The sequence below is a fragment of the Ipomoea nil genome, unplaced genomic scaffold (genome assembly GCF_001879475.1).
Source record: "Ipomoea nil cultivar Tokyo-kokei standard unplaced genomic scaffold, Asagao_1.1 scaffold1339, whole genome shotgun sequence".
NCBI classification, from domain to species: Eukaryota; Viridiplantae; Streptophyta; class Magnoliopsida; order Solanales; family Convolvulaceae; genus Ipomoea; species Ipomoea nil.
Window position 1 is genome coordinate 716,003 of NW_017617767.1, and position 26,779 is coordinate 742,781.

The 26,779-nt window shown below is 40.7% G+C and overlaps 1 protein-coding gene and 1 long non-coding RNA gene across 2 annotated transcripts; both read right to left on the reverse strand.

Annotated features, from left to right (window-relative positions):
- Nucleotides 1–22,950: 22,950 nt before the first annotated feature.
- On the reverse strand, nucleotides 22,951–23,138 carry LOC109185703. Its single transcript, XR_002055024.1, has 2 exons — nucleotides 23,078–23,138; nucleotides 22,951–23,041 (listed from the first exon to the last, which is right to left on the reverse strand). It is a non-coding gene; the product is annotated as an uncharacterized LOC109185703 (long non-coding RNA).
- A 6-nt stretch (nucleotides 23,139–23,144) lies between these two features.
- On the reverse strand, nucleotides 23,145–26,327 carry LOC109185686 (probable LRR receptor-like serine/threonine-protein kinase At3g47570). Its single transcript, XM_019335640.1, has 6 exons — nucleotides 25,967–26,327; nucleotides 25,335–25,846; nucleotides 24,578–25,058; nucleotides 23,578–24,066; nucleotides 23,229–23,457; nucleotides 23,145–23,148 (listed from the first exon to the last, which is right to left on the reverse strand). The coding sequence occupies exons 1-6, from the start codon at nucleotides 26,325–26,327 to the stop codon at nucleotides 23,145–23,147; spliced, it is 2,076 nt and encodes a 691-aa protein (XP_019191185.1).
- Between the last annotated feature and the right edge of the window lie 452 nt (nucleotides 26,328–26,779).

Genomic DNA, 26,779 nt, shown 5'->3' on the forward strand with positions numbered 1-26,779 from the left:
AAACTGACTAATTCTACTACTACTTTAATTTATAAAGTTCCAGTGGTAAAATTTATGAAAGGTCAGTATAGCACAATGAGACAAGGAGTTGGTAATCAAATAAATGCCTAGAAAAATGTTGCAAGGCCGAATCCAGAAATTAATATCTCGGATAGGCAACAAAATTTTAAAAGGCAAAAATTTGTATCTCAAAAGAGAGCCAACGAGTCTAGTGCAACAAAACCTCATAGGAATGTGGGAAGAATTCCGAGAATTAGGGCTGAGAGATTATATCCCTCAGAACAAGATTGGTCGCTTGAAGACAAACCATGGACCAAGTCCAGATTTGCTCTTTTTCATAGGATCAAGCAACTATCTGGTTCCCAACCCGCACCAAAGCATTATTCGCAAGTGCGTTATGATTATAGAGTCTTTAATGGTTACAAATCACCTACTCTTGGATCAGTGGGATCTAGGTGGATTTGGATGCCAAAAATTACTAACACAAAAGGACCCAAATAAGTATGGGTACGTAAAAGTAATTAATCTTTTTTGCAGGAAGTTTGGTATTTCGATAGCGGATGCTCTCGACATATGACCGGCAATAAAGCTAGTCTTGTTGAGTTCAAAACTATCGAAGGACCAAAAGTTGTTTTCGGTGGAAATGATCGATATGGAATGGCAAAAGGGACAGAGGCAATTGTGAAAAATGGTCTACGAATTGATGACGTATCCTATGTCGAAGGATCAAAATTCAACTTGTTTAGTACAAGTCAATTTTGCGACAAAGGATATCTTGTAGAATTTTACAAAGGCAAATGTCAAGTCAAAGACGAATCTACGAATGAAGTCGTACTCGCCGGATCAAGAAAGAAAAACATGTATGTTGTAGATTGGAGTACAACAAATGACTCCGTATGCTTGATGGCGAACAATTCGAATGAAGCTAGTTGGGAATGGCACAGAAGGCTAAATCATTTGAATTTCAAAACCATCAACAAGCTTGCCAGAAATAAGCTAGTCGAAGGACTACGCAATATTGTGTTAAAAAAGGATCAAATATGTGACGCATGCCAGAAATGAAAACAAATCAAAGCATCATTCAAAGCCAAAGCTCAAGAGTCAACATCAAGACCCTTAAGTCTACTGCACATGGATCTATTTGGTCCAGTAGACCCAGTAAGTATAAGTGGTAAGAAATATACTTTGGTTGTTGTTGATGATTTTTCCAGGTACACATGGACAATATTCATCAAGAAAAAGGATGAAGTTTTGTCAAAGTTACCAGAGCTATTGAAGCTACTACAAGTCGAAAAGGACATGATGATTGAAACAATACGAACAGATCGAGGAACAGAATTTGTGAACAGAGTGATTCAATCGTATTGCAACTCACAAGGAATCTTACATCAATTATCTGCAGCACCAACGCCGCAACAAAATGGTGTAGCTGAAAGAAGAAATCGAACACTTAAGGAAGCTGCACGAGTCATGATATCAGCCGCCGGACTACCAAAGAGATTTTGGGCCAAAGCAATCAATACGGTGTGCTACACTCAAAATCGCAGTCTAATCCACAAGTCTTATAACAAAACACCATATGAATTATGGAAAGGGAGAAAACCCAATCTCACCTATTTTTATACATTTGGTTGTAAATGTTTTGTACTTGTTAATGGAAAGTCTCAATTAAAGACTTTTGACGAACGAGCAGACGAAGGAACATTCTTAGGATATTTATCTACCAACAAGGCGTATAGAATTTTCAACAAATCAACCATGGTGGTAGAAGAATCAATTCACTTTGTGTTCGACGAAAATCACGACAATATTGGCAAAAATAGTGAAGGTAATCGTGATTTAAATAATTCTAATGATACTTTCAAAGATAATGTGTTGCAGGAAGTAGAAGAATCAAGTGATATGGGTACTCACCAAATTGAGATAATACCCAATGTGACACCCGAAATATCACTCACACCTACAACCGAAATTGCACCCGGAATTCCAATGGAAGAAATCCCAGTAGATGAACCCGAAGATGCACCCGTCAACAATTCGCAACAAATGGAATCACACCAAGTGGTATTTCAACAAGAAGGAAACTCTGAGAATCTAATGAGTTTCCAACCGAATCGAAAATGGCTAAGAAGTCACACACATGACTTAGTCATTGGAAATCCGAGGGACGGAGTAAAAACACGATCATCTACTAGGAACCTAGAACAAGATGTATCAACAAGGGATGCAATGTTCTCATGTTTTTTTATCAAAACTGGAGCCAAAACAAATTGACGAAGCTTTAGCCGATCCAAGTTGGATAGATGCCATGCAAGAGGAACTAGATCAATTCAAGCGCAACGACGTATGGAAACTTGTTCCAAGACCAACGCACCAAAATGTAATTGGCACTAAATGGGTCTTTAGGAACAAAGCAAACGAAGACGGCATCATTGTTAGGAATAAAGCAAGATTAGTTGCGAAGGGGTACTCACAAGAAGAAGGCATTGATTTTGATGAGACATTCGCCCTCGTCGCACGACTCGAAGCAATCCGGATATTCTTAGCATATACAACACACAAAAATTTCATTGTATATCAAATGGACGTAAAGAGCGCATTTCTTAATGGCTTACTTGAAGCAGAAGTTTATTACGTCGAACAACCACCCGGTTTTGAGGTAAAAGACGTTGGTCACCAAGTCTACAAATTAAAGAAGGCATTGTATGGATTAAAACAAGCTCCGCGAGCTTGGTACGACACCCTGTCAATGTTCTTAATTAGTTGTGGATTCACCAAAGGTCTAGTCGATAAAACACTATTTAGAATTCAAGAAAATAATCACATTTTATTGGTACAAATTTATGTTAATGACATTATTTTTGGAAGTACTGATAAGTCTTTATGTGAGAAATTTTATAAGCTCATGCAGAACAGGTTCGAGATGAGTATGATGAGAGAATTAAATTACTTTTTGGGACTGCAAGTCAAGCAACTTGAAGAAGGAATTTTCATAAATCAAGCCAAGTACACAAGAGATCTTATCAAGAAATTTGGCATAGATGGAAAATCCTCAGTCAAAATTCCCATGAGTACATCTCAAAAATTGGATAAAGAGGATGAAGGAAAAGATGTCGACCAAACGATATATCGAGGGATGATTGGATTGTTACTATACCTAACCGCAAGCAGACCAGACATATCCTACTCGGTTGGCGTATGTGCGAGATTCCAATCAAAGCCCAAAGAAAGTCATCTGATTGCATCCAAGAAGATAATTCGATATCTTAAAGGAACAATCAATGTCGGATTATGGTATCCCAAAGAAGGAGATTTTACACTAACTGGTTATTCAGATGCAGATTTTGCAGGTTGTAAAATAGACCGAAAAAGTACCTCAGGGACATGCCAGTTCTTAGGGGGAAGATTGGTCTCTTGGTTTAGCAAAAAGCAAAACTCCATAGCTACGAGCACAGCCGAAGCCGAATATATTGCAGCTGGGAGTTGTTGTGCACAAATCTTGTGGATGAAGCAACAATTATTGGATTATGGGATTAAGTGCGAAAATGTTAGCATTTTATGCGATAATACTAGTGCAATCGCCATTACCCAAAATCCGGTGCTTCATTCGTGAACCAAGCATATTGATGTTTGACACCATTTTATCCGAGACCACGTCGAAAAGAAAGATTTGAAAATCGATCATGTTCCCATGGAGAATCAAATTGCCAACATTCTCACAAAACCGTTGTGTGAATCTCGTTTTGCTACTCTAAGGCATGAAATGGGAATGATCGAAATGAGCTAAGCATTTCTAAACACTTAATTTTGAAATATGTTAGTACTGTGTATAATTTTGAGTTGTTTTTGTGACCTATGTGTCTTAATTTTTAAGCATATGTTATATTTATATGTGATATAGCGTGCATGTTTTCGTAAATTTGCTCATATAATTAAGAATTTTTATTTTTTATTTTTTTTTGAAAAGCTTAAGTTTTAACTGTATCTTACGAAATTTGCGTACATCTTCTCGTAATTTAATTATGAAATTTGTGTTACACATTTGTCACGTTGTTATTATGTTTAATTTGTGTAATTTAATTAGTATCTTATTTGCTAAGTATGGTTAATTGGTTCAATGAATTAAGGGGGAACATTTTTTGGGTCAGCATGCAATTAAGGGGGAACATTTTTTTTAAGTTGTGGGTCATTACATTTAAAAGAATTTATTCTGATGTATGTTTGCCTAATTTTGAATCACCAAAAGTCAAAAAGGTTGAGCTCAGTATTGTGAAAGTCAAAATCATTAATTTTTCCTTTGAAAATTTGGAAAACCTTTTTAGAATATTAGGTATATATCTATCAGTCTAAAATTTTATCAGCTTTATTGAAATCTGAAATCGAAGTGATAATATTGATCTGGAATAAATTTATTGCTCTAACAGATTATTTTTGAGATTTTTTTATCTGATTTGCTCTAGGTTGGCGGTTATTTGAAGCACAATCTTTTGCGCTATGTACCCACAAATGGAGTATTTAAATCTATGCTAGCAAATTTAAATCATGTGGAAGGTCGAATTTATCCCCAAAGAGATCAACACTCTCTCTCCATCCACTAGAGGGCAAAGCAGTAATTTCGCAAGGCCTTTACCCTCTTTTCTAACGGGTAGGAGAAGAAAACCCAAAAAGGAGAACTTCATCTTCTTCTCCATTCTCGCCGGTCGACCTCAAGAAGGAAGAAGAATCTCAAACCCCTTCAAACTCTTCAACACCCATTCCAAATCCTATACACAAAATCATTCTACCCACAAATACCCACTACCCAACACCAAAATCTCACCCAAAAACCATCTAGAACACAAAACCAAATCCCCTCAATTTTTCGGATTTCCATTGCCGAAAAACTCATCCTCTCACCAATCTCACTCAAATCAAGTTAAAAGCTCATGGATAGTGATCAAATTCAAATGGAGACGGAGACCATCACTGCCGGAGGGACGAAGAGGTCGAGCCGAGTACTAAGTGGCATGATCCTCGACGCCAATGGGTTCAACATTCAAGCTCAAGACAAATCTTTGGGGGTAAAAATTATCAACTCTTTAGAAACTTGTGGGTTGCTTAATTTTTGCACCTATAGACAAGTTGGATTTCATAGGGATAAAGTGACCGAATTCCATCTGAATGCTAAACTTGAAGAAAATTCGGTCACCTCTAGTGTGAAAGGTGTAGATGTGGCTATCACCGTTGATGATTTTCGGAGAGTTTTTCATTTTGAGGAGTCGGACTTACGAGTCGAAACTCATGAGTTTGATTTGGATGCCACATGGGCTAAAGTTCGCGGTGCCAACGCACCGCTTGCACCGAAAGTAAACGGCAATAAAAGGGACTTGAAAAAGGAGTATGGACTCTTGTTAGACATCATTCATAAATGCATTGAGTCTAGATATTATTGTCGTGATAAATTATCAAAAGAAAAGCTAATTGTTATGAGTGTGATCATAAACAATGTTAGTGTTGATTGGGGGGTGTTTTTATATGAAAAGCTACGGGATCATGTTGACAAAGCCAAGCCTTTGGTAAATGGTTGGTTTCAACAAGAGGTGGGTTATGGATTTGTTATTGGAGAAATCTTGAGGAGTAAAGCCATACCCCTGTCCATAGCCAAAATAATCCAAAACCATAGCTATCTCTTTCGGGCAAGCTCATCCGAAACTATAGCCCCCACTATACCCAAGCTTACCCGAAAAAGAAAAACCGATAACCCATCCCTAGCTCTAAGACCCTTTATCCGTGAACCAAGCAATGAGGGATCCAACACCCCCGCAATAAGATCCAATGAAGAAACATCTAGCCACCCAATAACCAACCAACCCGCAACCTTGCCAAATCCAAACCCATTTGTCCTTAACCTTCCCGTGCCGGTTGAAAATGTTGAATATGGGAGTGATGATGATGTACCTATTGTTGGAGTTGACAGTGCACTGCTTGCCGAATTTGAAAGAGCAAAATCTTGGAGATTATGGAGATTATCCAATCATAAGGCATTAGCCGATTCCATTGGGACAAATTCAGAAATTGAAGAAGAATTTGCTTTGAGTTGGCTTGGAACCCAAAATCTTGCAAAAGCCACACGGTTGTCTTTTATCAAAACTTGTTTTGCACTCAAGGCTACACAAAGGAAAAGAACTGAAAAAGGTGTAATAGTTGAAGCTGCATCAGATGCACCAATTGGCGAATTTGATCCAAATGATATTCGTCGGGCCACTATTAATTAAATGGAGGAAATTCGAAGGGCTCCCGGAGAAGGATCAACGGCAAGAGTTGATGATGGAGGATTGCCGGAGTTAGACCCGTACCCTGCCACCTTTGGTGATGAAAATTTGAGCTATGAGTCATGCTTTCCTCATCCCGCAACGGAGATCACGGGATCGATTCAAGAAAATGTGAGTGCACTGAGCCACCAAATATCCTTGAACTTAGATGAAGCAAGCAACTTGCCAAGTTTGCCAACTAGATGTGAGCTATATGATCAAGACAATCCGAGAAACCGGACCACTTTGATGCTTTGCTACAACAATGAGGAGGCCGAGCCAAACCTTGCCGAGACAATGCTTACCACTCCTCAAGATGATTTCATTCACTCAATGCCGAATCCAACACCACCAACTCAACTTGAAACATCGTTTAATGTTCAATCTTTACGGGAGGAGATTGTTGGAGATGTTAAGTTGATTATTCAAGAGTCCACAGGGGCGTTGAATACCAAGATTGATGCCATGGTCAACAAGCTTGATGATTATCATAAGACTATGATTGATCGTGCTATGCAGTTATTCAATAGGCAAGGCCTATTGAAGAATGAAATTGATACTGTGACACCCCAAAATCCAAATTCAATTAAGGGATTAATTGAGTAATTAATCCTATTTCAATTGGTGAATTAATTCCTAAAAATCCTGAAAATTCAATAGTCGGGGACTAGTAATTGACTAGTCAACCCCAAAGTCAAAGTTGTACCTTAAACTTTGTGAGGAGTTCCCTTGTTCCCTACATTTCCTTATGTTATTAAGGGTATTCTTGACCTTTCACTTGGTGTTAGTATTGTAACCTAACCTAGTAGACCACCCTCATTTCTTTCCTTACACTTTCTAAAAATCTAGCTCCACCTTCTCTCTAAAAAGGTAGATAGCTTTTCTTCCAAGCCAAGTTGAAGCCTTGCCAAAACATCAAGAGTTGCTTTCAAGATTCAACCTTTCATACATTTGGGCATCTAGGAGGGTAAGATCTAAGTTCATCTTGTGTTTTTAGTATTTTCTAAGGTGTCTTTTCTTAAAGATAGGATCTTTATGATCTTTTGGTATGTTCTTGAAGTGGGTTTGGAAGGAGAGCTCTGTTAGGAGCTTGTTGAGGTGTAAAGTGAATGTCTTTAGTCTTCAAGAGGTAACCCATGCTCTACAAAATCTATTTTGCTTACCTATATGTGATTTCTTGGATTCTACTTGTGATTTTGCTATGAAATGTAAGTGTTTATGCATTGTCTTGTGAAAATGCATATCTAGAGCTTGTGTTTAGGGTTCATTTGTGCCATTGCTTGGCATTTCCTTTGATTCAAGTCATTTTCTTGTATTGGGTGACATTTGGCATGTTTTGGACTTGAATTTGAGCTTGGAGTTGAAAATCCCCGAAGGGATTATTTGGGCACAGGTGTGTACTCGCGGGCGGAACGACGGGTAGAGGTCCAACCCGCCGCCCACCCGCGGGGTACATTGTGGAGGAAGGCCTGTACCCGCGGGCGGAACCACGGGTAGGGGCCTACCCGTGGGGTACATGGCATGGTTGTTGTGGGATTTGTTCCCTGTGATTCTTTTGACTCGGTATTTGGTCTTTTGACTTCCCGATGTTCTTTTGTGGAAAAATTTGAGTGTCTTCTTGATGTTTCGTATGTCTAGAACTATATGGTAGGTATCCATGTAGGTTTTGGTGTCTTGAATCGTGCTAAGTGTTCAACATTGTGATTCGTTAAACCGTGATGAGTCTTGTGTGTTCTTCGGAACTACGTTTGGTTTACCCGTTTGATAAGCATGCTAGTTCGGTGTTTAAATGCTAGCGTGTGTGTTGTTTGTACCTTCCTATTGTTGATGATAACTTGTGTTATTCATCGTTGTTGTTGGACTGTGATCCATTCCTTGATTGAGTATGGTTTCAAATCTTCGTTGTGATTCGTTGATTGATTCCTGTTGTGGTGTGGTGTGTGTGGCTTTACCTGGATTGCACGATTAGTGGTATGGGACACTAGTCACCAAGGTATTGCAGTGGTCCTCGTGGTGGCCATGACGTGATTAGGGAGTTGTGACCTGTGTGTCAGGTTCACGTATTTCTTGGGAGGCATGTGTTGCCGTGTGTGTGATCGGTACCCTCGTGTACTACGAATTGGTGGTTTTGTTGGCGGTTTGTCGGCGGATGGGGACGACGGTCCTCGGAGGGAAAAGGTTGGACTTGGTTGTACAGGGGTCCTGGAGGTAATGGTTGGAAGAAGAAATAAGATTGGGGGTAGCCATAAGGTTGGAACCGGGCATAAAGAAGGCATATCAACTCGTGATGGGTGATGTCACGAGGGCTTGTGTAGCCGTTGTTGTGAGTTCTTCTCTTGTGACGCGTGTAGTCACAAAGGCATGTGTTGCCTTGGCATGTGATGCCGTTGGGTGTGTCCTATTCGTTTGAGTTATGCACGTCAAGTGTTGATCTATTGTGTGATGATAGATCATACCTTGAGACTTCTTGTGAGTCGTGTTGTTCTTTGTGGTCTTGGGATGTGTTCCCGTGTTCTTGTTGAGAGTGTTGAGTCTTGTGTTGACTATTACTCTTGGTTTTGTACTTATATACATATGTATTCCATTTCGAAAATGGTTTTACAAACTTATATCTTACCTATGTATGTTATTTCACATGTATTGGTGGGTTACCAGCATTATTCGCTGACCGGGCTTCGTCCCATGTTTATTGTGTTCTTTCAGGTGATGTTTAGACGAGTGCGCGGTCTAGTGCCTGCTAGTATAGCTTTTCCTTTCTGTTTTGTGGCTTGTGAGCCAGCTTAGATTTAGTACGATGAGATATTTGGTTTAGATTTAAACATTGCAGATGTTGCCTGTGCGTTCATCCCTTTGGTGAACGTGGCATAGCACCCCGTATTCCAGTTTATTTATATATATCTATCTTTCAGTCATCCGCTGTGTTTGATGTTTGGTTTAGATATCTGCATGTTTAAGGCTTAAAAATAACATGTTTTTAGGGGGTGTTACAGATACGGCTAAGGAGGAGCTTAAAAATGAAGTATTGAAATTATTTGTTGAAATGGGCAAGTTGGGGTCAGAAACAATCTCAAGACTCAAGTTATTGGAGCAACAAATGAAGGGATTCCTACAACAAACTCATATCAACATGGATATTCTTGAAGGTGTTCGACAACACCAAAATACTTCCTCGGAGAGCTTTCAAAAACTTATCAATGCTGCCGAAAAGGGGAAAGGTTTGGCAAGTCATTTTGTGCCTCAATCCTATGCATATGCATCACAGCCGAGAGCTCCACAGCCGAGAGGACCATTGGTGGAACTCATTTGACCGACAACAACACCAAGAGGTCGAAGTGGTCAAGGTCGAGGTCGATGTGGGAGCATGATTGATTATCTTAAAGGCACTTGTCCTAGCTCAAGCTCAACCCCACATGATGTGTTACCACCCACGCCAAATGCACCATTGCCGAAGCCACTTGCCACAAGAATGCAAAAATTACAAGAGCTTTAAACCGAGTTCGGACATCAGAGTGAACAAATGAGCGATGACCGAACATTCGATGAGTGCAACTTTTGGCATGAAGCAGGTGTGTTGAATGGAGATAACATAAGGGAGGCATAAGTTAACTACGTAACCGGACAAGGTGTTCATCATGACACGCAGCCAAGCCAAACTCGAGAACGAGGACAACCTCAACGACGAAAACACGGCCCCAGGGGACGAAGATCCCGCACACCAATCAGAAGAAAACCAAGAAGACGAGTTCTGTTTAGGATGAACCAATGAACCCCCTGTAACCACCCTCATAGTAAAATTACTTGTTTAGCTACTTCAGAATTATTATAAATAAAATCGAAATAATTTATCATAAGGAAAGGGACTAGGCTACCCCAAGAACCCACAAGTCACCAAAGTCAGCATCCAAAATCCAACAGGGAAGACCGGTCAAACCTTCTACCACTAGAAGTGACAAAAGAAGGAAACTCCACCCTCATATTAAAATTACTTGTTTAGCTACTTCGGAATTATTATAAATAAAATCGAAATAATTTATCATAAGGAAAGGGACCAGGCTACCCCAAGTCCAACAGGGAAGACCGGTCAAACCTTCTACCACTAGAAGTGACAAAAGAAGGAAACTCCACCCTCATATTAAAATTACTTGTTTAGCTACTTCGGAATTATTATAAATAAAATCGAAATAATTTATCATAAGGAAAGGGACTAGGCTACCCCAAGTCCAACAGGGAAGACCGGTCAAACCTTGGACCTCTCACTTACAAGACTAAAGCCTTAACCACTAAGCTATGGGTGTTTCTTAAAACCTCAAGGGAACACTCCCTTCTGAAACCCCTCCAAATCCCTAAAACCCACATAAACCCCTAAATCAAAAACCCTTCTTCTTCCTCCCAAACACACAAACTCACTCTCTCTCTCTCTCTACCTCTCCTCCTCTCCACACCGCCGCTCACCACCTGAAACAACACTACCAGCCGCCCCACCAAATGGATCGCCGCCAGAAACCACCATCCGCCGCCCAGGCCACCCCACTGCCGGAGACCCGCCAGGCTGCTCCCCATTGTCACGAAGCCCCCATCGCCACCGCTGCCGTGCATCGCCCGGCCTCCTCCCGCCGTCAACTGCTCTGCCAGGACGTCGCACCACGCCACCAACACTGGAGATAGCAGGCCTCGCCGCCCCTCCCGTCACCGGAAAGCTCTCGCCGCCGTGAAAATTCGCCGAGAAACCCGCCGGAAAACTCATCGGAAAATACCTCCACCCCCCCCCCCCCCGAAGAATCCCAACCATGCCGAAAAAGCCCCTCTGAATCCGAACCCCGGAGTGGAGCAACGCCGACTACACCGTGATCGGAGGTAAAACCGTCGAACCCAACCAATTCTCCCCGGAGTTGGTCGATATGCTTAAGTTTCAAGGACTCTTGGATACGTATCTCACCATCAAAGGGGATACATACCCCGAACTGGTGAAAGAATTCTATCACCATTTGGTAGCCGTCAAGCGGGGTGATAAATTGGAAATCACCGCTAAGGTCCGAGGCAAGGAAATCATACTTTCCGAAGGCCGCTTGGCCAAACTCTTGAGACTGATCACCACGGGTGTGTCAGACTAAGATCGGAAGGGGTGGATCGGTAACCAAAACACGGGGTATAAGGATTATCTCGGGTACCTACTCAGAAAGGAAGAAGGCTTCACCTCGGCCACCCGGCCAAACAGGAAATGGCAAACCGCTGAACAAAAGATACTAATCATGATTGTGATGGATAGCTTGTTGCCTACGAACAACAAGAGTAAGGATGTGGAAAGCCTGGAATGCACCTTTTCCTACTTTCTAAAGCACAAGATCAAGTTCAACTTACCAGCCCTTATGCTAAAATACATGGAGTTTTGCAAGGCAAGCAACTGGCTTAGCCTGCCCTACAGAATGATCCTAAGTTGGATCATGGAGAAAAAGGGGGTAGACTTGAGCCACACAGAGCTCAAACCTTTAAGAGGGATGATTTTTAATGCCCAGAACCTCCGCCGCAACGACATCTACTACACCAAAGGGGGACAATACATCACCCTCGAGGAGGTTTGTCTAAAATCCGAGGAAGAGCGTAGGGAATTGGTGGATCAACTAGACATCTCCAACAAGAAGCTAAGAAGAGCAATGCAAGAGTGTAAAGGGCAAGGGGGACAGGAGGAATAGGAAGAGGAAAGCGAGCCTAACCCACCAGCCCCCACGCAAGATAGAGAAAATCAGGGGAACCAAGATCAAGAATCCATCAACGAGCGCATCCTCGCGCAGCTCACTCGGCAAAACCAAATCATGGACGAAGGGTTCTCATCCCTAATCCGTGCAACACATGCTCTAGATCAGAGGGTAGCAACAATCGAGGCCATGTTGGGCACACGTGGGGCATCTAGCTCAGGAGCGGGAAACCAAGGTAGACCCAAAACCCTCTCAAACACCTCCGCACCAAAGTTCCACTCTACCCCATCAACAAATGACACGTGGAGCCACATTTCCTGACCAAGAGGCCAGAACACGTGACGTCCTAGGGGTGAAAGAATGGATCCACGCACCGGCTTCGAGGACGAAGCCTCTTGTAAGGGGGGGAGAGTGTAACACCCCGTGTTACGACCTCTAACCCAAACTAATTATTTAATCACTTAACCTAAAAAGAGAATTAAAATCCATTAATTAGCTAAGAAGGGCCCACCATAGTTGATGGACCCTTATCCCTAAAACCAACCCCTTAGTCATATATGGAATAGAATTAGCAAACACATACCATTTAGACCCTAATTGAGACTCTTAGATATATAAATAGGGGGCATAAGAGGCGCCTAGAAGACACACCACAATAACTTTCACCACGCAAGAATTCACAAGGATCCCCATAAGAGAAATCAAGAAAGAAGAGATCTTAAAGAAAGACCATTCATAGCCAAGGAATTTAATTAAGGCTAAGAGGTAACCCATGTCTCAACAAAACCTATTTTCTTTGCTATAATATTCTTCTTTGGCTCCTTCTATATGCTTGTGTCTTGATAAAATCCTTCATGATAATTATGATATGATCTTGATGATTGATGAGATGGTTTTATGTGTGATCTTGATGATCTTGATGAAAATAAGAGGATCTTGATGATTGTGTGATGCTCTTGATAAATCTTGATGTTTCTTGATATTAAAGATGAAATATGATTTTGATGATTTAGAGCCCTAGGTTAAATTGGGAATTTTACATTGTGATGTTCTTGATATATTTGGGTGGGATTTCGCATGTTCAGGTGTTAATTATGTTTAGAAGTCATGTTAGGATGTGTTCAATATGATTCTTGGTTTTGATCCATTATTTGACTACGTGGTGTCGTCGTTCGTGTTTAAATGTGTCTAAAACTTGGTTTCGGGTTCCACAACGGATCCCGGGGCCTATATTATGAAGAAGAGTCAGTGGGGGGTAGGTGGGGGTAGGGGGACCCGCTGCCCAAAGTAACGCCGCCGGCAGCGGGCAGGCGACTGCCCGCCGGGGCACCCGCTGCCCGGAGGTTTCTCGCCGGCAGGTGGCCCTCCACCCACCGGCTACCCGCTGGATTTTTCCCATCTTGGGGTTTTGTCTTCCTCGTTTGATGTTCCCCCGACCCTCGTGGTGTCGCAACGGACTCCACTTATCGTGCCTAAGTCTAGATTGATGTTTCGGGTGCCGTTCGTAGGATAAAAGGGTCTTGTGTATCGCATGCTAGTGGAATTGGTATCCCGTTGGCCTAGGTGAAAGAAGTATGAACCCCTTAGGACTATTCCTAGTATGTGGATGACCACGCATAGGTTTCATTATACGTTTTCTCCCCTTCCCAATGTGTTAACGTGTGTTGCATGTGCTTGCTTCATGTTATGTGTGCATGATACCCCAATTTTGGTTGCGATCAAATTGGTTATTCCTGAGCTGCGGTTCAGAACTTGGCTGCGGTCAAATTGGTTACTCATGAGCTGCAGTTCATTATCCTGGCTGCGGTCAATGACTCACTTCTAGGGCTGCGGTCCACCTCATGGGACTCTTGTGCTGTAGTCCACCGACAGGACGCGTCCAGTCGGTGGACTACAGCACACGAGGCCCATGAGGTGGACCGCAGCCCAAGAAGTGAGTCACTTACCGCAGCCAGGATAATGAACCGCAGCTCATGAGTAACCAATTTGACCGTAGCCAACTTCTGAACCGCAACTCAGGAATAACCAATTTGACCGCAGCCAACTTCTGAACCGCAGCTCAGGAATAACCCATTTGATCGCAACCAAATTGGGGTATCATGCACACATAACACATAGCAAGCACATGCAACCCAGATTGACATATTGGGAAAGGGGAGAAAACGTATAAAAGAAACCTATGCGTGGTCATCCACATACTAGGAATAATCCTAAGGGGTTCATACATCTTTCTCCTAGGTCAACGGGGTACCAATTCAACTAGCATGCAATATACAAGACTCTTTTATCTTATGAACGGTACCCGAAACATCAAACTAGACTTAGGCACGAGAAACTGAGTCCGTTGGGACACCACGAGGGTCGGGGAAACATCAAACGGGGAGGCCAAAGTCCCGAGGTGGGCAACAACCAGCGGGTAGCCGGTGGGTGGAGGGCCACCCGCCGGCGATGAACCTCTGGGCAGCAGGTGCCCGGCGGGCAGTCGCCTGCCCGCCGACTGCCCGCTACCGGCGGCGTCACTTTGGGCAGCGGGTAGGTGACGGGTCCCCCTACCCCCCACTGACACCTTTTCAAAATAAATGTCCCAGAATCCTTCGTGGAACCCGAAACCATGCTTAGACACCTTTAAACGCAAATGACGACACCACGTAGACAATTAACGGATCAAAAGCAAGAATCACATAGAACACATCCTATCATGACTTCTAAACATAATCAACACCCGAACATGTGAATTCCCACCTAACATATATATCAAGAACATCATAATACAAATTCCCAATTCAACCTAGGGCTCTAACCCCATTCAAATCATCAAAGTCATAGCTTATCTTTAATATCAAGAAACATCAAGATTTATCAATAATTATCACACAACATCAAGATCCTCTTATCATCATCAAGATCATCAAGATCACACATAACATCATCTCATCAATCATCAAGATTATATCACAATTATCATAAAAGATTTATCAAGACACAAGCATAGAGAAGGAGCCAAAGAAGGAGATTATAGCGAGGAAAATAGGTTTTGTTGAGACATGGGTTACCTCTTAGCCTTAATTAAATTCCTTTGCTATGAAGGGTCTTTCTTTACGATCTCTTCTTTCTTGATTTCTCCTATGGGATTCTTACGAATTCTTGCATGGTGAAAGTTATTGTGGTGTGTCTTCTAGGTGCCTCCTATGCCCCCTATTTATATATCTAAGAGTCCCAATTATGGTCTAAATGGTATGGGTTTGCTAATTCTATTCCTTATAGGACTAAGGGGTTGGTTTTAGGGATAAGGGTCCATGGACTATGGTGGGCCCTTCTTAGTTAATTAATGGATTTTAATTCTCTTTTTAGGAAAAGTGATTAAATAATTAGTTTGGGTTAGAGGTCGTAACACGGGGTGTTACATTAATAGTGTCATATCATTCCCTCTTCAAGTGCACTGATGGGTTCTCTAAACGAAATTTACTAGGAGTTGGTTGTTTTGGAGCTGTATATAAAGGATGTTTTGATCATGATGGAACTGTTTTGGCAGTGAAAGTACTTGATCTTTTACACCGTGGAGCTTCTCGAAGTTTTGGTTGCTGTGTGTGAGGTGTTGAAAAACACCAGACACCGCAATCTTGTCATGGTGCTAACTGCTTGCTCGGGGTTTGATTTTCAAGGAAATGATTTCAAGGCTATAGTTTATGAATACATGGATAATGGGAACCTTGAGAACTGGTTGCATTTTAGTCCCCAAGAGAATTCCCAGATTGAAGACAATGGGAGGTTAAGTTTTGTTGAAAGGTTAAAATTCTCATTGATGTGGCATGCACTTTGAATTATCTTCATAATGATTGTGAACCTGCAATAATCCATTGTGATATCAAGCTGAGTAATGTTCTCCTCGATAAAAACATGAGTGCACATGTAAGTGATTTTGGACTGCCAAGATTTGTACAACAAAGGATTCAAACCTCTTCATCAAATAACCATAGTTCTATAAGAATACAAGGAACTGTGGGATATGCACCTCCTGGTAAGTTTTATAATTCACACTAAAGCCTAAAAACTTCTCCAACATTCTTTCTACTTTCTAATGCATTTACTCTTGTAATCTACATTTGGATAGTCACTTTTTTTTTTTGGTTTCATTTTTGGAATAGAATATGGTTTGGGAAGCAAACCATCAAAAGCAGTTGATGTATATTGTAACACCCCGAAAATTTAAAACTTTTAAGACTTATATAATAAGGGTAAATTCTCATTAAATCCCAAAACATAACATAAGAGTACGGGGTGTTATGCCACACCTGAGCTAGAAAACTCCGGTGCACAGGCTAACTTAACTAAAATCCTCAACAGAGTTAACACATAAGCATGGCACGCAGGCCGAAAGGGAAACTATCTATTCTACGCTCCAAGTCTCTAACGCTCTCCAGTGTCTACTCATCTGTGCCTGAAAGCCAAATATATCTGTTCAGCGAGAGATGCTGGTAACCCACTCCAACACGTTGAAATACATTATAGATAGATATATAGAGATATACGAAAATCATTTCGAAGCAGGAAGATATATACTTAAGAGACACTAGTTTTAAAACCGGGAATAGACTCAGAAAATAGGGATGAGCACATCAAATAACAATAAGCATTTAAGTAGAGATAACATCACAAGGAATACACATCTCAGGTCACTGATCACTTTCCAATTCCAAACACATCATCATCCAATCACCATTCATGTCACATTATTATTGATGGCGCCACGGGACCAATCGCATGCCCCGAACATGAGGGTCAATGCATATAGCATTAACACGGCCCCGCAGCACCCTACCTCTGTACCGCGGTACGAGGGGAGTTAATCGCAACCAACCCTTTGAGAACCGTTGACGAACTCAACGTCGGACCACGATCCTACACACCGCTGACGCACCCAGTTGGTGGATCGCGATCCCCTTTTCAAGGGGGGACTTACGACCCTACACACCGCCGATGGGTACACCGGTGGACCATAGCGGATCAAGCCCGACACACCGCGGAGCTATACTCAGTCGGTGGGCGAAGATCCTCGGAGACTATGGCCCTACACACCGTCGTTCCATCGCTCGGTGGGTAGCAGCCAGCCGTAGCCCTACACTGTGACACCCCAAAAATCCACACTCCAATCCATGGATTAATTGAGTAATTAATTCTATTTCTTTTGAGGAATTGATTCTTAAAATCCTGATTTTTGATACTCAAGGACTAGTATTTGACTAGTCAATTTTGTAAGTGGTGTTGTACCTTGTGCTTTAAGAGGAGTTCCCTTGTTCCTTACACTTTCTAAGAGTTAGTAAGGGTATCCTTGTCTTTTCACCAAGAGTTAGTTTTGTAACCTAAACCTAGAAGACTTCTTCATTTTCATCCCTTACAATTCCTAGAAAATATCTCTACCTTCTCTCTAAAAAAGAAGAGTAGCTTGTTCTTCAAGCCAAGTGAGACCTTTGTCAAGATTCCAAGTTTTGCTTCCAAGTTTTAATCTTTCATCTATTTGGGCATCTATAAGGGTAAGATCTAAGCTTGTCTAGTCTTTTTGGTTCCATCTTAGTTGTCTTTTTCTTAAAGGTGGGATCTTTATGATCTTTTGGTTTGATCTTGAAGTGGGTTTGGCTAGTGAGCTTAGTGGAGAGCTTGTTGTGGTGTAAGAGAAGTCTTTTGGTCTTCAAGTGGTAACCCATGCTCTACAAAACCTATTTTGCTTACCTATACATGATTTCTTGGCTTCTATTTGTGCTTTGCTATGAAATGTGAGGGTTTATGCATTTATCTTGTGATATTGCATATCTAGAGCTTGTGTTTAGGATTCCTTTGTGCCATTGCTTGGCATTTTCTATGGTTCGAGTCATTTTGTTGTGTTTGGTGAGATTTGACATGTTTTGGACTTGAAGTTGTGTTTGGAGAAGAAAATCCCCGAAGGGATTTGTTGTGGTACAGGGACGTACCCCCGGGCGGAACGGCGGGTGGTGCCCCACCCGCCGGCCTACCCGCGGGGAACATGTTGCCTTGTGGGTAGTGTACCCGCGGGCGGGACCACGGGTGGGGCACTACCCGTGGGTCTACCCACGGGGAACACAGTGGTGTGGTGATGGGATTTGTTCCCCGTGATTCAGTTGTCTTGGTGTTTGATCTTTTGGCTTCCCGTTGTTCTTTTGTGGAACTATTTGAGCGTCTTCTTGATGTTTCGTAGGTCTAGAACTATATGGTAGGTATCCATGTAGGATCTTTGGTGTCTTGATTCGTGCTAAGTGTTCAACTTTGTGTTTCGTTGAACCATGAGGTGTCTTGTGAGTTCCTCGAAACTATCTTGAGTTTCCCCGTTGTTAAGCATTCTAGTTCGTTGTCTTAATGCTAGCGTGTGTGTTGTTCGTACCTTCCGTTTGGTGGATGATAACTTGTGTTATTCATCGTTGTTGTTGTTTGGCTGTGACCCGTCTCTTGATTGAGTGTGTTTCATACCTCTCTTGCAATCCTTTGATTGATTCGTGTGAGTGGTGGTGCGTGTGTGGCTCTACCTGGATTGCACGATTAGTGGTATGGGACACTAGTCACCAAGGTATTGCAGCGGTCCTCGTGGTGGCCGTGACGTGATTATGGAGCTGTGGCTGAGTCCACATGATTGGGGGATAACATTGTGTTATCCGGGCATGTGTTGCCATGATTGGTGGGTTTTCGTTGGTGGTTATAGGTGGGGGACGACGGTCCCGGCGGAATAAGGTTGGACTTGGCTGTACAGGGGATTTCTGGAGGTAATGGTTGGCTTTGAAGGTACAAGGTTGGGGGTAGCCATAAGGTTGGAACAGGGCATAAGGAAGGCATACCAACTCGTGATGGGTGATGTCGCGAGGGCTTGTAAAGCCGGTGTTGTGTGATCTTCTCTCGTGACGTGTGTAGTCACGGAGCCTTGTGGTGTTTTGGCATGTGTTGCCGTTGGGTGAGTTTTTATCCTTGTGTGTGGTTAACCTTTGTGGTTTGGGATGTGTTCCCGGTGTTATCCTTGTGAGTGGTGAGTCTTGTGTTGTCTTTTGATCTTGGCTTTTGACTTATATATATATATTCCGTTTCGAAAATGGTTTTATGACTTATATCTACCTATTTATGATACTTAACGGTATTGGTGGGTTACCAGCATTATTCGCTGACCGGGGCGTCGCCCCGATGTTTATCTTTGTATCTTTTAGGTGTTGAGTAGTCGAGCGCGATGTCTAGAGCTGGTAGCTTAGCACCTGTATCTTTAGACTGTGTTTTTGTGGCCTGCGTGCCAATGGTTTTAGATTGCTTTTAGAGTGATGTTTTGGGATAGTGTGTTACACTTGCAGATTGTCGCCTTAGCGTTACCTAGTGTGGTATACGTGGCATAACACCCCTGTTTTGGATTCCTTTTATCCAGTTTCCGTTTTCTTCCGCTGTGCTAGTGTTTTGTTGTTAATCTGCATGTGTTAAGACTTGTTTTTAGGTCTTGTTTTTTGGGGGGTGTTACATACACACCGCCCCGATTACTCGGATCGGTGGACTACAGCCTTCCTTGGCTTATTGGCCCTACACACCGTCCTGGCGCGTTCAGGTCCGGTGGGTCATAGCACCGAGGCCCATGTGGACCGCAGCCCAAGAAGTGAATCACTGACCGCAGCCAGGAGAATGAACCGCAACTCATAAATAATCAACAGTGGACCGCAGCCCTATATAATATTTATATACCTGACCGATCGCAACCGGCCTGGTTAACAGTTGGGATGGTTCTCAACCCATCCAACTGCCCGTATAGCCAATTTGATCGCAACCAAATTGGGGAATCATGCATCACATAACACATTATAGCACATAATAGAACATTGGGAAGGGGAGGCATATAATTAAACTTACGTGTGATCATTCACATATTAAGAATCGTACTAAGGGGTTCATACGACTTCCACCTAGGTCAACGGGTTACCAACTCAACTAGCATGCAATTCCTAAGATTCACCTATCCTACGAACGGTACCCGAAACATCAGACTAGACTTAGGTACGACAAACGGGGTCCGTTGGGATGCCACGGGGAATGGGGAACATCAAACGGGGAAGTCGGGGACCCGGGGGGGTCACGAACCAGCGGGTAGCCGGTGGGTGAGGGATCACCCGCCGGCTGCCCGCCGGAGATCACTGCCCGGCAGTGGGTTGCGGGCGAGCGGACGCCTGCCCGCTGCCCGGCGGTGATCTTCGGGCAGCGGGCCCCTACCCCCACCTACCCCCCACTGACTTTTTCATCAATATTTCATCCCGGGATCCTTTGTGGAACCCGAAACCATGCTTAGACACTTTTAAACGCAATCAACGACACCACGTAGTCAATTAACGAATCAAAAGCAAGAATCACATGTAACTCGACCTATCATGACTTCTAAATATAAACAACACCCGAGCATGTGAATTCCCACCCAAATATAAATCAAGAGCATTACAACACAAATTCCCAATTCATCCTAGGGCTCTAATTTCCCCCAAATCATCAAAATCACATTTTATCGTTAACATCAAGAAATATCCAGATTTGCCAAGAATCCTTACATCAACATCAAGAACCTCTTTTCATCATCAAGATCATCAAGAATATCATGAATACACCCAAGTCATCTTATCAATCATCAAGAATATATCACAATCAACATAGAGGAATTAATCAAGACACACATATATAGAAGGAGGCCAAGGAAGGAGATCATAGCGAAGAAAATAGGTTTTGTTGAGACATGGGTTACCTCTTAGCCTTAATTAGTTTCCTTGGCAACGAAGGGTTTTTCCTTAAGCTTTCTTCTTTCTTTATTTCTCCTAAGGGGATTCTTGGAACTTCTTGTGTGGTGGGAGATTATGGTGGTGTGAGTTCTAGGTGCCTCCTATGTCCCTATTTATATAATTGGCTACTTCTATTTCCTATGGGACTAAGGGTTGGATTTAGGGATAAGGGTCCATGGGCTTATGGTGGGCCTTTCCTAATTGATGAGATTTTAATCTTTGTTTCTGGGTAATTAATTAATTGGTTTATGGGCCGTAACACGGGGTGTTACATATATAGCATTGGCATACTAATCTTGGATATGCTCACTGGGAAGAGACCTACACATGAATTGAAGAAGAAGAAGAAGAAGAAGAAGAAGAAGAAGAAGAAGAAGAATATATTTATATTAAACTCTTGAATCTATTCTTTTTGACGAAAGTCACATTATGTCATGGACCAAGGTCTACCTTACATTGTGGACCATGGTCTAAAAATAGCCTTCATATTTTATACCTGTAGTTGACGCATTATGTATCTGTAGTTAATCGTTTTTGTACCTGTAAACAAATTGAAGCCACATCACATGAAAATTACAGATACATAACATGATAACTATAGACAGATAAATTGTTAACTACCGGCACAAAATATGTTGACTGTGGACACATAACATGTTAACCAACATGTTATGTGTTTGCAGTTAAAAAATTATGTACCTACAGATAACAATTTGTGTCTGTAATTACAGTGTTATGTGTCTGTAGTTAACATATACTGTACTTGCAGTTAACGGTTTTTTAATATGAAATTATCATGTTATGCGTCTGTAATTATCATTTGATGTGCCTTCAATTTGTTTACATGTACGAAAACGATTAACTGCAGGTACAAAACGTATTAACTGTAGACGCTTAATTTTTTGATCAGGGTTCACAATGGAATATAAACCCTAATCCATGGTATAACAATTATTTTACGAATTAAACAATGGAATTGAATTCTTATTCTATTCCCAACATATTCTATTCCCATTAGAATAAGATTCCACTATTATGTATACTCTTATGCCTAATTTTTTACATTTCAGCCCGGACTAGCCTATTTGTATCCCTAGGGATGAGTGAGTGGGTGGAACATTATACTTATACATGAAGATCACAAGTTTAATCTCGGAAAAAGTGTCAAATAGCTAGGTCACTAAAAAAAATGTAATTGGACCATTAAAAACTCAAAAATTGTGCAAATAATATTTTATACATGTTACTCCAAGTTTCCCTTAAATATGATGTCATAATGTCAAATTATATATAAAAAATTATTTTAATTATTTTTTTAAATATAATATAGTTATAATTAGGTACAAAAATAGAAGTTAGTATTATTCTCCCCCCTCTTTCCTCTTTCTCTGTTTCAGAGTTCAGACAACGTAAACCCTAAATAATTATGGATTCAAAAAGAAGAACAAAGAATGATGCAATTGAAGAAACAACTCAAGGTATGTCATAGATTCATTATATCAAGAGTGCCTTGTAACTGGAAATTTGATGATGATATCAGAATATTTGAGGAATCTATTTAATGAAGATCCATTATTGTGGAAATTCAGGGGTTTTCTCCTATGATATCAGAATATTTGAGGAATCTATTTAATGAAGATCCATTATATGCACAAATTTTGAGTTTTTAATGGTCCAATTGCACATTTATTTTATTCAATGGTTCAATTGCACAATGTGTATAAGTTCAGTGACCTATTAGACACTTTTTTTTTTTTTTAATTTATACTAGCATTCTTTCGGTCAATCCATCGCATATGATCTTCTTAGCGCACTTTACTTCTCATGTACCATTTGCAGATTATTACACAAGATTAGAGTAACATTGGAAGTGATTGGCATACTCCTTTAGGTTAAATTGGTGAGTTGCAGCCTCGATCATAGTACCAATTCAAGGAGCATGAATGTCTTAAAATTACTGAATTCAACGGTTAGTATTATGTACTTATTTTTACATCTACATTCACATGCTTCTGATGAATCAATTGGTTAGATCATTTCCCTAATATTAATGCACTGAAACCAAGAGAATTCATGTGATTTTATTTAATAAATAAGCCTATGTAAAAGCTCCAAGCTTTTACAGAATTTCACCAACAAATTTGCAGAAAAAAAAAAAGGGAAGAAATTGAGAAGGAAATAGAGTATTGTCATTTAAAACACCAACACATACAGATTATAAAGATACAAAAGACAAGATAATAAAACAAACTCCTAAGCTAAGCTTGCAAGTTCAATCCTTCTTCAGTCATGTGCTAACTTACATCAAGAAAGATTTCCTTGACTTATTTAATTCACCAACAACATCACCAATCTTCATTTTATCATCACCTGGGAATTCAACAGAACAAGCAATCCCAATTTCGATCAAAGAAACAAAGCACACATGAAATTTCTCAGTCTCCACGCACGATTTCCTTTTCTTCCGCATTTGTGTTTGTTCATCTCTTTCATGGAGAAGTTTTGGATCTGCAATCTCCACTCCTCCGTATGCTAAAGCAGCCTTAGCATAGCTATGAAGGTTTAAGCCATCTTGGAACAATTCATGTGTAGGTCTCTTCCCAGTGAGCATTTCCAAGATTAGTATGCCAAAGCTATATACATCACCTGCTTTTGATGGCTTGCTTCCCATACCATATTCTACTCCAAAAATGAAACCCCCCCAAAAAAAGTGACTATCCAAATGTAGATTACAAGAGTAAATGCATTAGAAAGTGATTGGAGAAGTTTTTAGGCATTAGAGTGTATTATAAAACTTACCGGGAGGTGCATATCCAACAGTTCCTTGTACTCCTATAGAACTATGGTTGTCTGATGAAGAGCTTTGAATCCTTTGTTGTACAAATCTTGCCAGTCCAAAATCACTTACATGTGCAGTCATGTTTTTATCCAAGAGAACATTACTCGGCTTGAGATCGCAATGGATTATTGCAGATTCACAATTGTTATGAAGATAATCTAAAGCGTTGGCCACATCAATGAGAATGTTTAACCTCTGAGAAAAGCTTAACATCCTATTCTCTTCAATCTCGAAAGTCTCCTGTGAACTAAAATGCAACCAGTTCTCAAGGTTCCCATTATCCATGTACTCGTAAACTAATGCCTTGAAATCATTTTTTTGAAGATCAAATCCTGAGCAAGCAGTTAACACCTTGACAAGTTTCCGGTGTTTGGTGTTTTTCAATATCTCACACTCAGCTACAAAAATTCTAGAAGCTCCATGACGCAAAAGATCAATTAATACCTTGACTGCAAAGGTAGTTCCATCATGATCAAGGATCCTTTATATACAGCTCCAAAACCACCAACTCCTAGTAAATTTTCTTTAGAGAACCCATTAGTGCACTTGATGGGGGAATGATATGACACTCTTAAGATTGGGTTTTCTATCAAATTAGGAAAGGGTCCTTTTCTTTGTCTTCTTAACCATATACGACAGAGAATAAACACTACAACAATTAGCCCAACAATCCCGATTATCAGAGGAATTACTACCACTTTCAAATGAGCTTTTGAAATCCTATTTTTGGGCTTTGTAGTATTGCACTCAGGGAGGTTCAGCTCAAGTATGCCCCCACAGCTTTTTATTTGTTGCAATTGAAACTGAGTTTGTGTTGTTGAAGATTCCTGTGGTTGGTACTGCTCCTTCAAAATCATTGTATGAAAGATTCAAATTTTGTAAAAGTTTGAAGTCTTTCAAGAAAGTTGGGATTTAATTGACCAGTGAAATGGTTGTTAGAAAGTTGTAAGAATTGTATACACCTCAAATTTTCCAAAGTTGATGGAATTGGGCCTTCAAGATTGTTATTTGTTAGATTCAGGATTTCCAAGTAAACGCAGCTACCAAGCTCCGGTGGAATAGTGCCAGAGAATGAATTATAAGATAGATCCAAAATCCCTAGATTTGTCAAAAACTGAACCTCTTTTGGAATGGAGCCTATGAAGTTATTGTCAGAGAGATCCAAAAACAAAGACAAGGATGAGAGTTCAAGAACTTCCTTAGGGATGTGCCCACTAAGGTTGTTGCGAGAAAGATCTAAAAACTCTAGGTTTTGGCATTTTCCGAGGCTGGCAGGAATTGTATCATGGAGGTAGTTTCCTCCAAAACTAAGATGTAATAAAAGGGTTAAATTTCCTATAGAAGATGGAATTTTTCCAAAAAAATTGTTTCCAAATAATCCCAAAACTCTCAGATTACTAAGATACCCAATCTCAAGTGGAATTTCTCCGTCGATTTTATTCTGCAACAATAGTAATAGTTGTAAACTGATGAGATTAGAAATCCCACTTGGGATGTTTCCAGACACATGATTGCTCCGAATGGAAAGAATTCTAAGGTTTCTTGTCTCCGAATGGAAAGAATTCTAAGGTTTCTTGAAAGGTTAGTGATTGTTGTAGGCAAGACCCCTCCAAAATTATTACCACCAAGGTCCAATACCTCTAAGTTGCTCGCATTGGTCAATGAAGAAAGGAAGTTCAAGCTAAGTCAAAAACATTCCCATCCCCAAGATGATTACCTCCGGCCAAGAACCTTTGTAGTTTTTGCAACTTTCCAAGGTTTGAACTTTTCCTGTCATTTTGTTATCAGTAACACTGAACATTTGCATTTGTGTTGCATTTGATAATGTAACAGGAATACTTCCCACGAAATTGTTTTCATAGATAGAAAAATATAAAAGGTGGGGAAGAGTGACGAAAAGGTTAGGGTGCAAAGTCCCCCTTATGTGATTTCCAGCCAAATTAATAGCCAACATGGACGAATGGTTGAATAGAGAAGGGGGTATAATGCCACTCAAATTATTTTGGCTAACTAAAAGGTATTGTAGTTTAGATAATTTACATAGAGAATCAGGTATTTCTCCAAATAAGTTATTGATGGAGACAGCAAAGCTATTGAGCAGTGAAAGATTCCCTAAAGAATGGGGGATTTTACCAACAAGGTTGTTGTGAATAAAAGAAATGACTTGAAGATTATTTAGGGTGCCAAGATCTGATGGAATGTTGCATGTAAGATTGTTATATGAGAAATCTACAAATTGCAGGTTTTTACATGCAGAAATATTTGACAGTATAAACCCACTAAATGAGTTATTGTTCAAATGTAAAAATTGTAATCTATGTAAATGACTGATGTCTTGTGGGATATCACCTGAAAAACTATTGTTTTGAAGGTCCAAAGCTTTGAGAAAGCTCAAGTTCCCAATGTGTGGAGTCAATGATCCCACCAATTTCAGAGACCTGAGGTTTAAAGACATGACTCTCAAGTGGCGTCGGCCAAACAAAACACCAGGCCACCCACAGAAATGGATGGTTTCATTCCACGAGGCCATGACACCAAATGGATCATCTTTTATCATTTTTTTGAATTCAAGAAGTGAGATAATGTCGGTCTCATTGCCTGGTAGCTTGGAAGCAGATGAAATAAGGGCAGATCCTAAAACCAAGAAAGTGAAGAAATACAGAGAAAGGATAGGCTTAGTGGAAAAGAAATGAGGAGTAGGAAAAGCCATCATTAGTGTGGTGTAAGTGAAGTGCCAAAGGAAGATAGATGGTGGTAACTGGTAAGTATTACTGTATATAAGAAGGGCACTATATATATATGAATGCCACATGCTTGTAATCTGATTTTGTTTTATCGTCTACCATTATTAATGCTTATACAACTGTTGTTAGAAAAGTTAACCAACAGAAGAGAATGCATTTTCTTAAGAAGACAAAACCTTGATAATTAGTCAATTTTTTGTAGGAATATATATAATTATTATTTTAAGTTAAAAATTTAAAATAAATTCCATCCAGAATACCACTTTACCCTCATTATCATTATTATATTAATATTATATAAGGGGATTTTAGTATTTATTCACTTCTTCCCTTCCTCATTACACTATTCCTTCTACCATACCAAACAATGTAATTTAAATTCCCACTTTATTTTTTTCTCATCGAATTACAATTCCTT

What these genes read in the sequence shown, in the direction of transcription:
- LOC109185686 (XM_019335640.1), bottom strand. Translation starts at nt 26,327, where the DNA reads ATGGCTTTTCCTACTCCTCATTTCTTTTCCACTAAGCCTATCCTTTCT. An exon ending in TCAAAACAATAGTTTTTCAG is followed by an intron (nt 25,847 to 25,966) that starts GTGATATCCCAC and finishes TGCAATTTGTAG; the next exon opens with ATTTCTCATATAACAATCTT. An exon ending in TGTTGGATATGCACCTCCCG is followed by an intron (nt 23,458 to 23,577) that starts GTAAGTTTTATA and finishes TTTTTGGAGTAG; the next exon opens with AATATGGTATGGGAAGCAAG.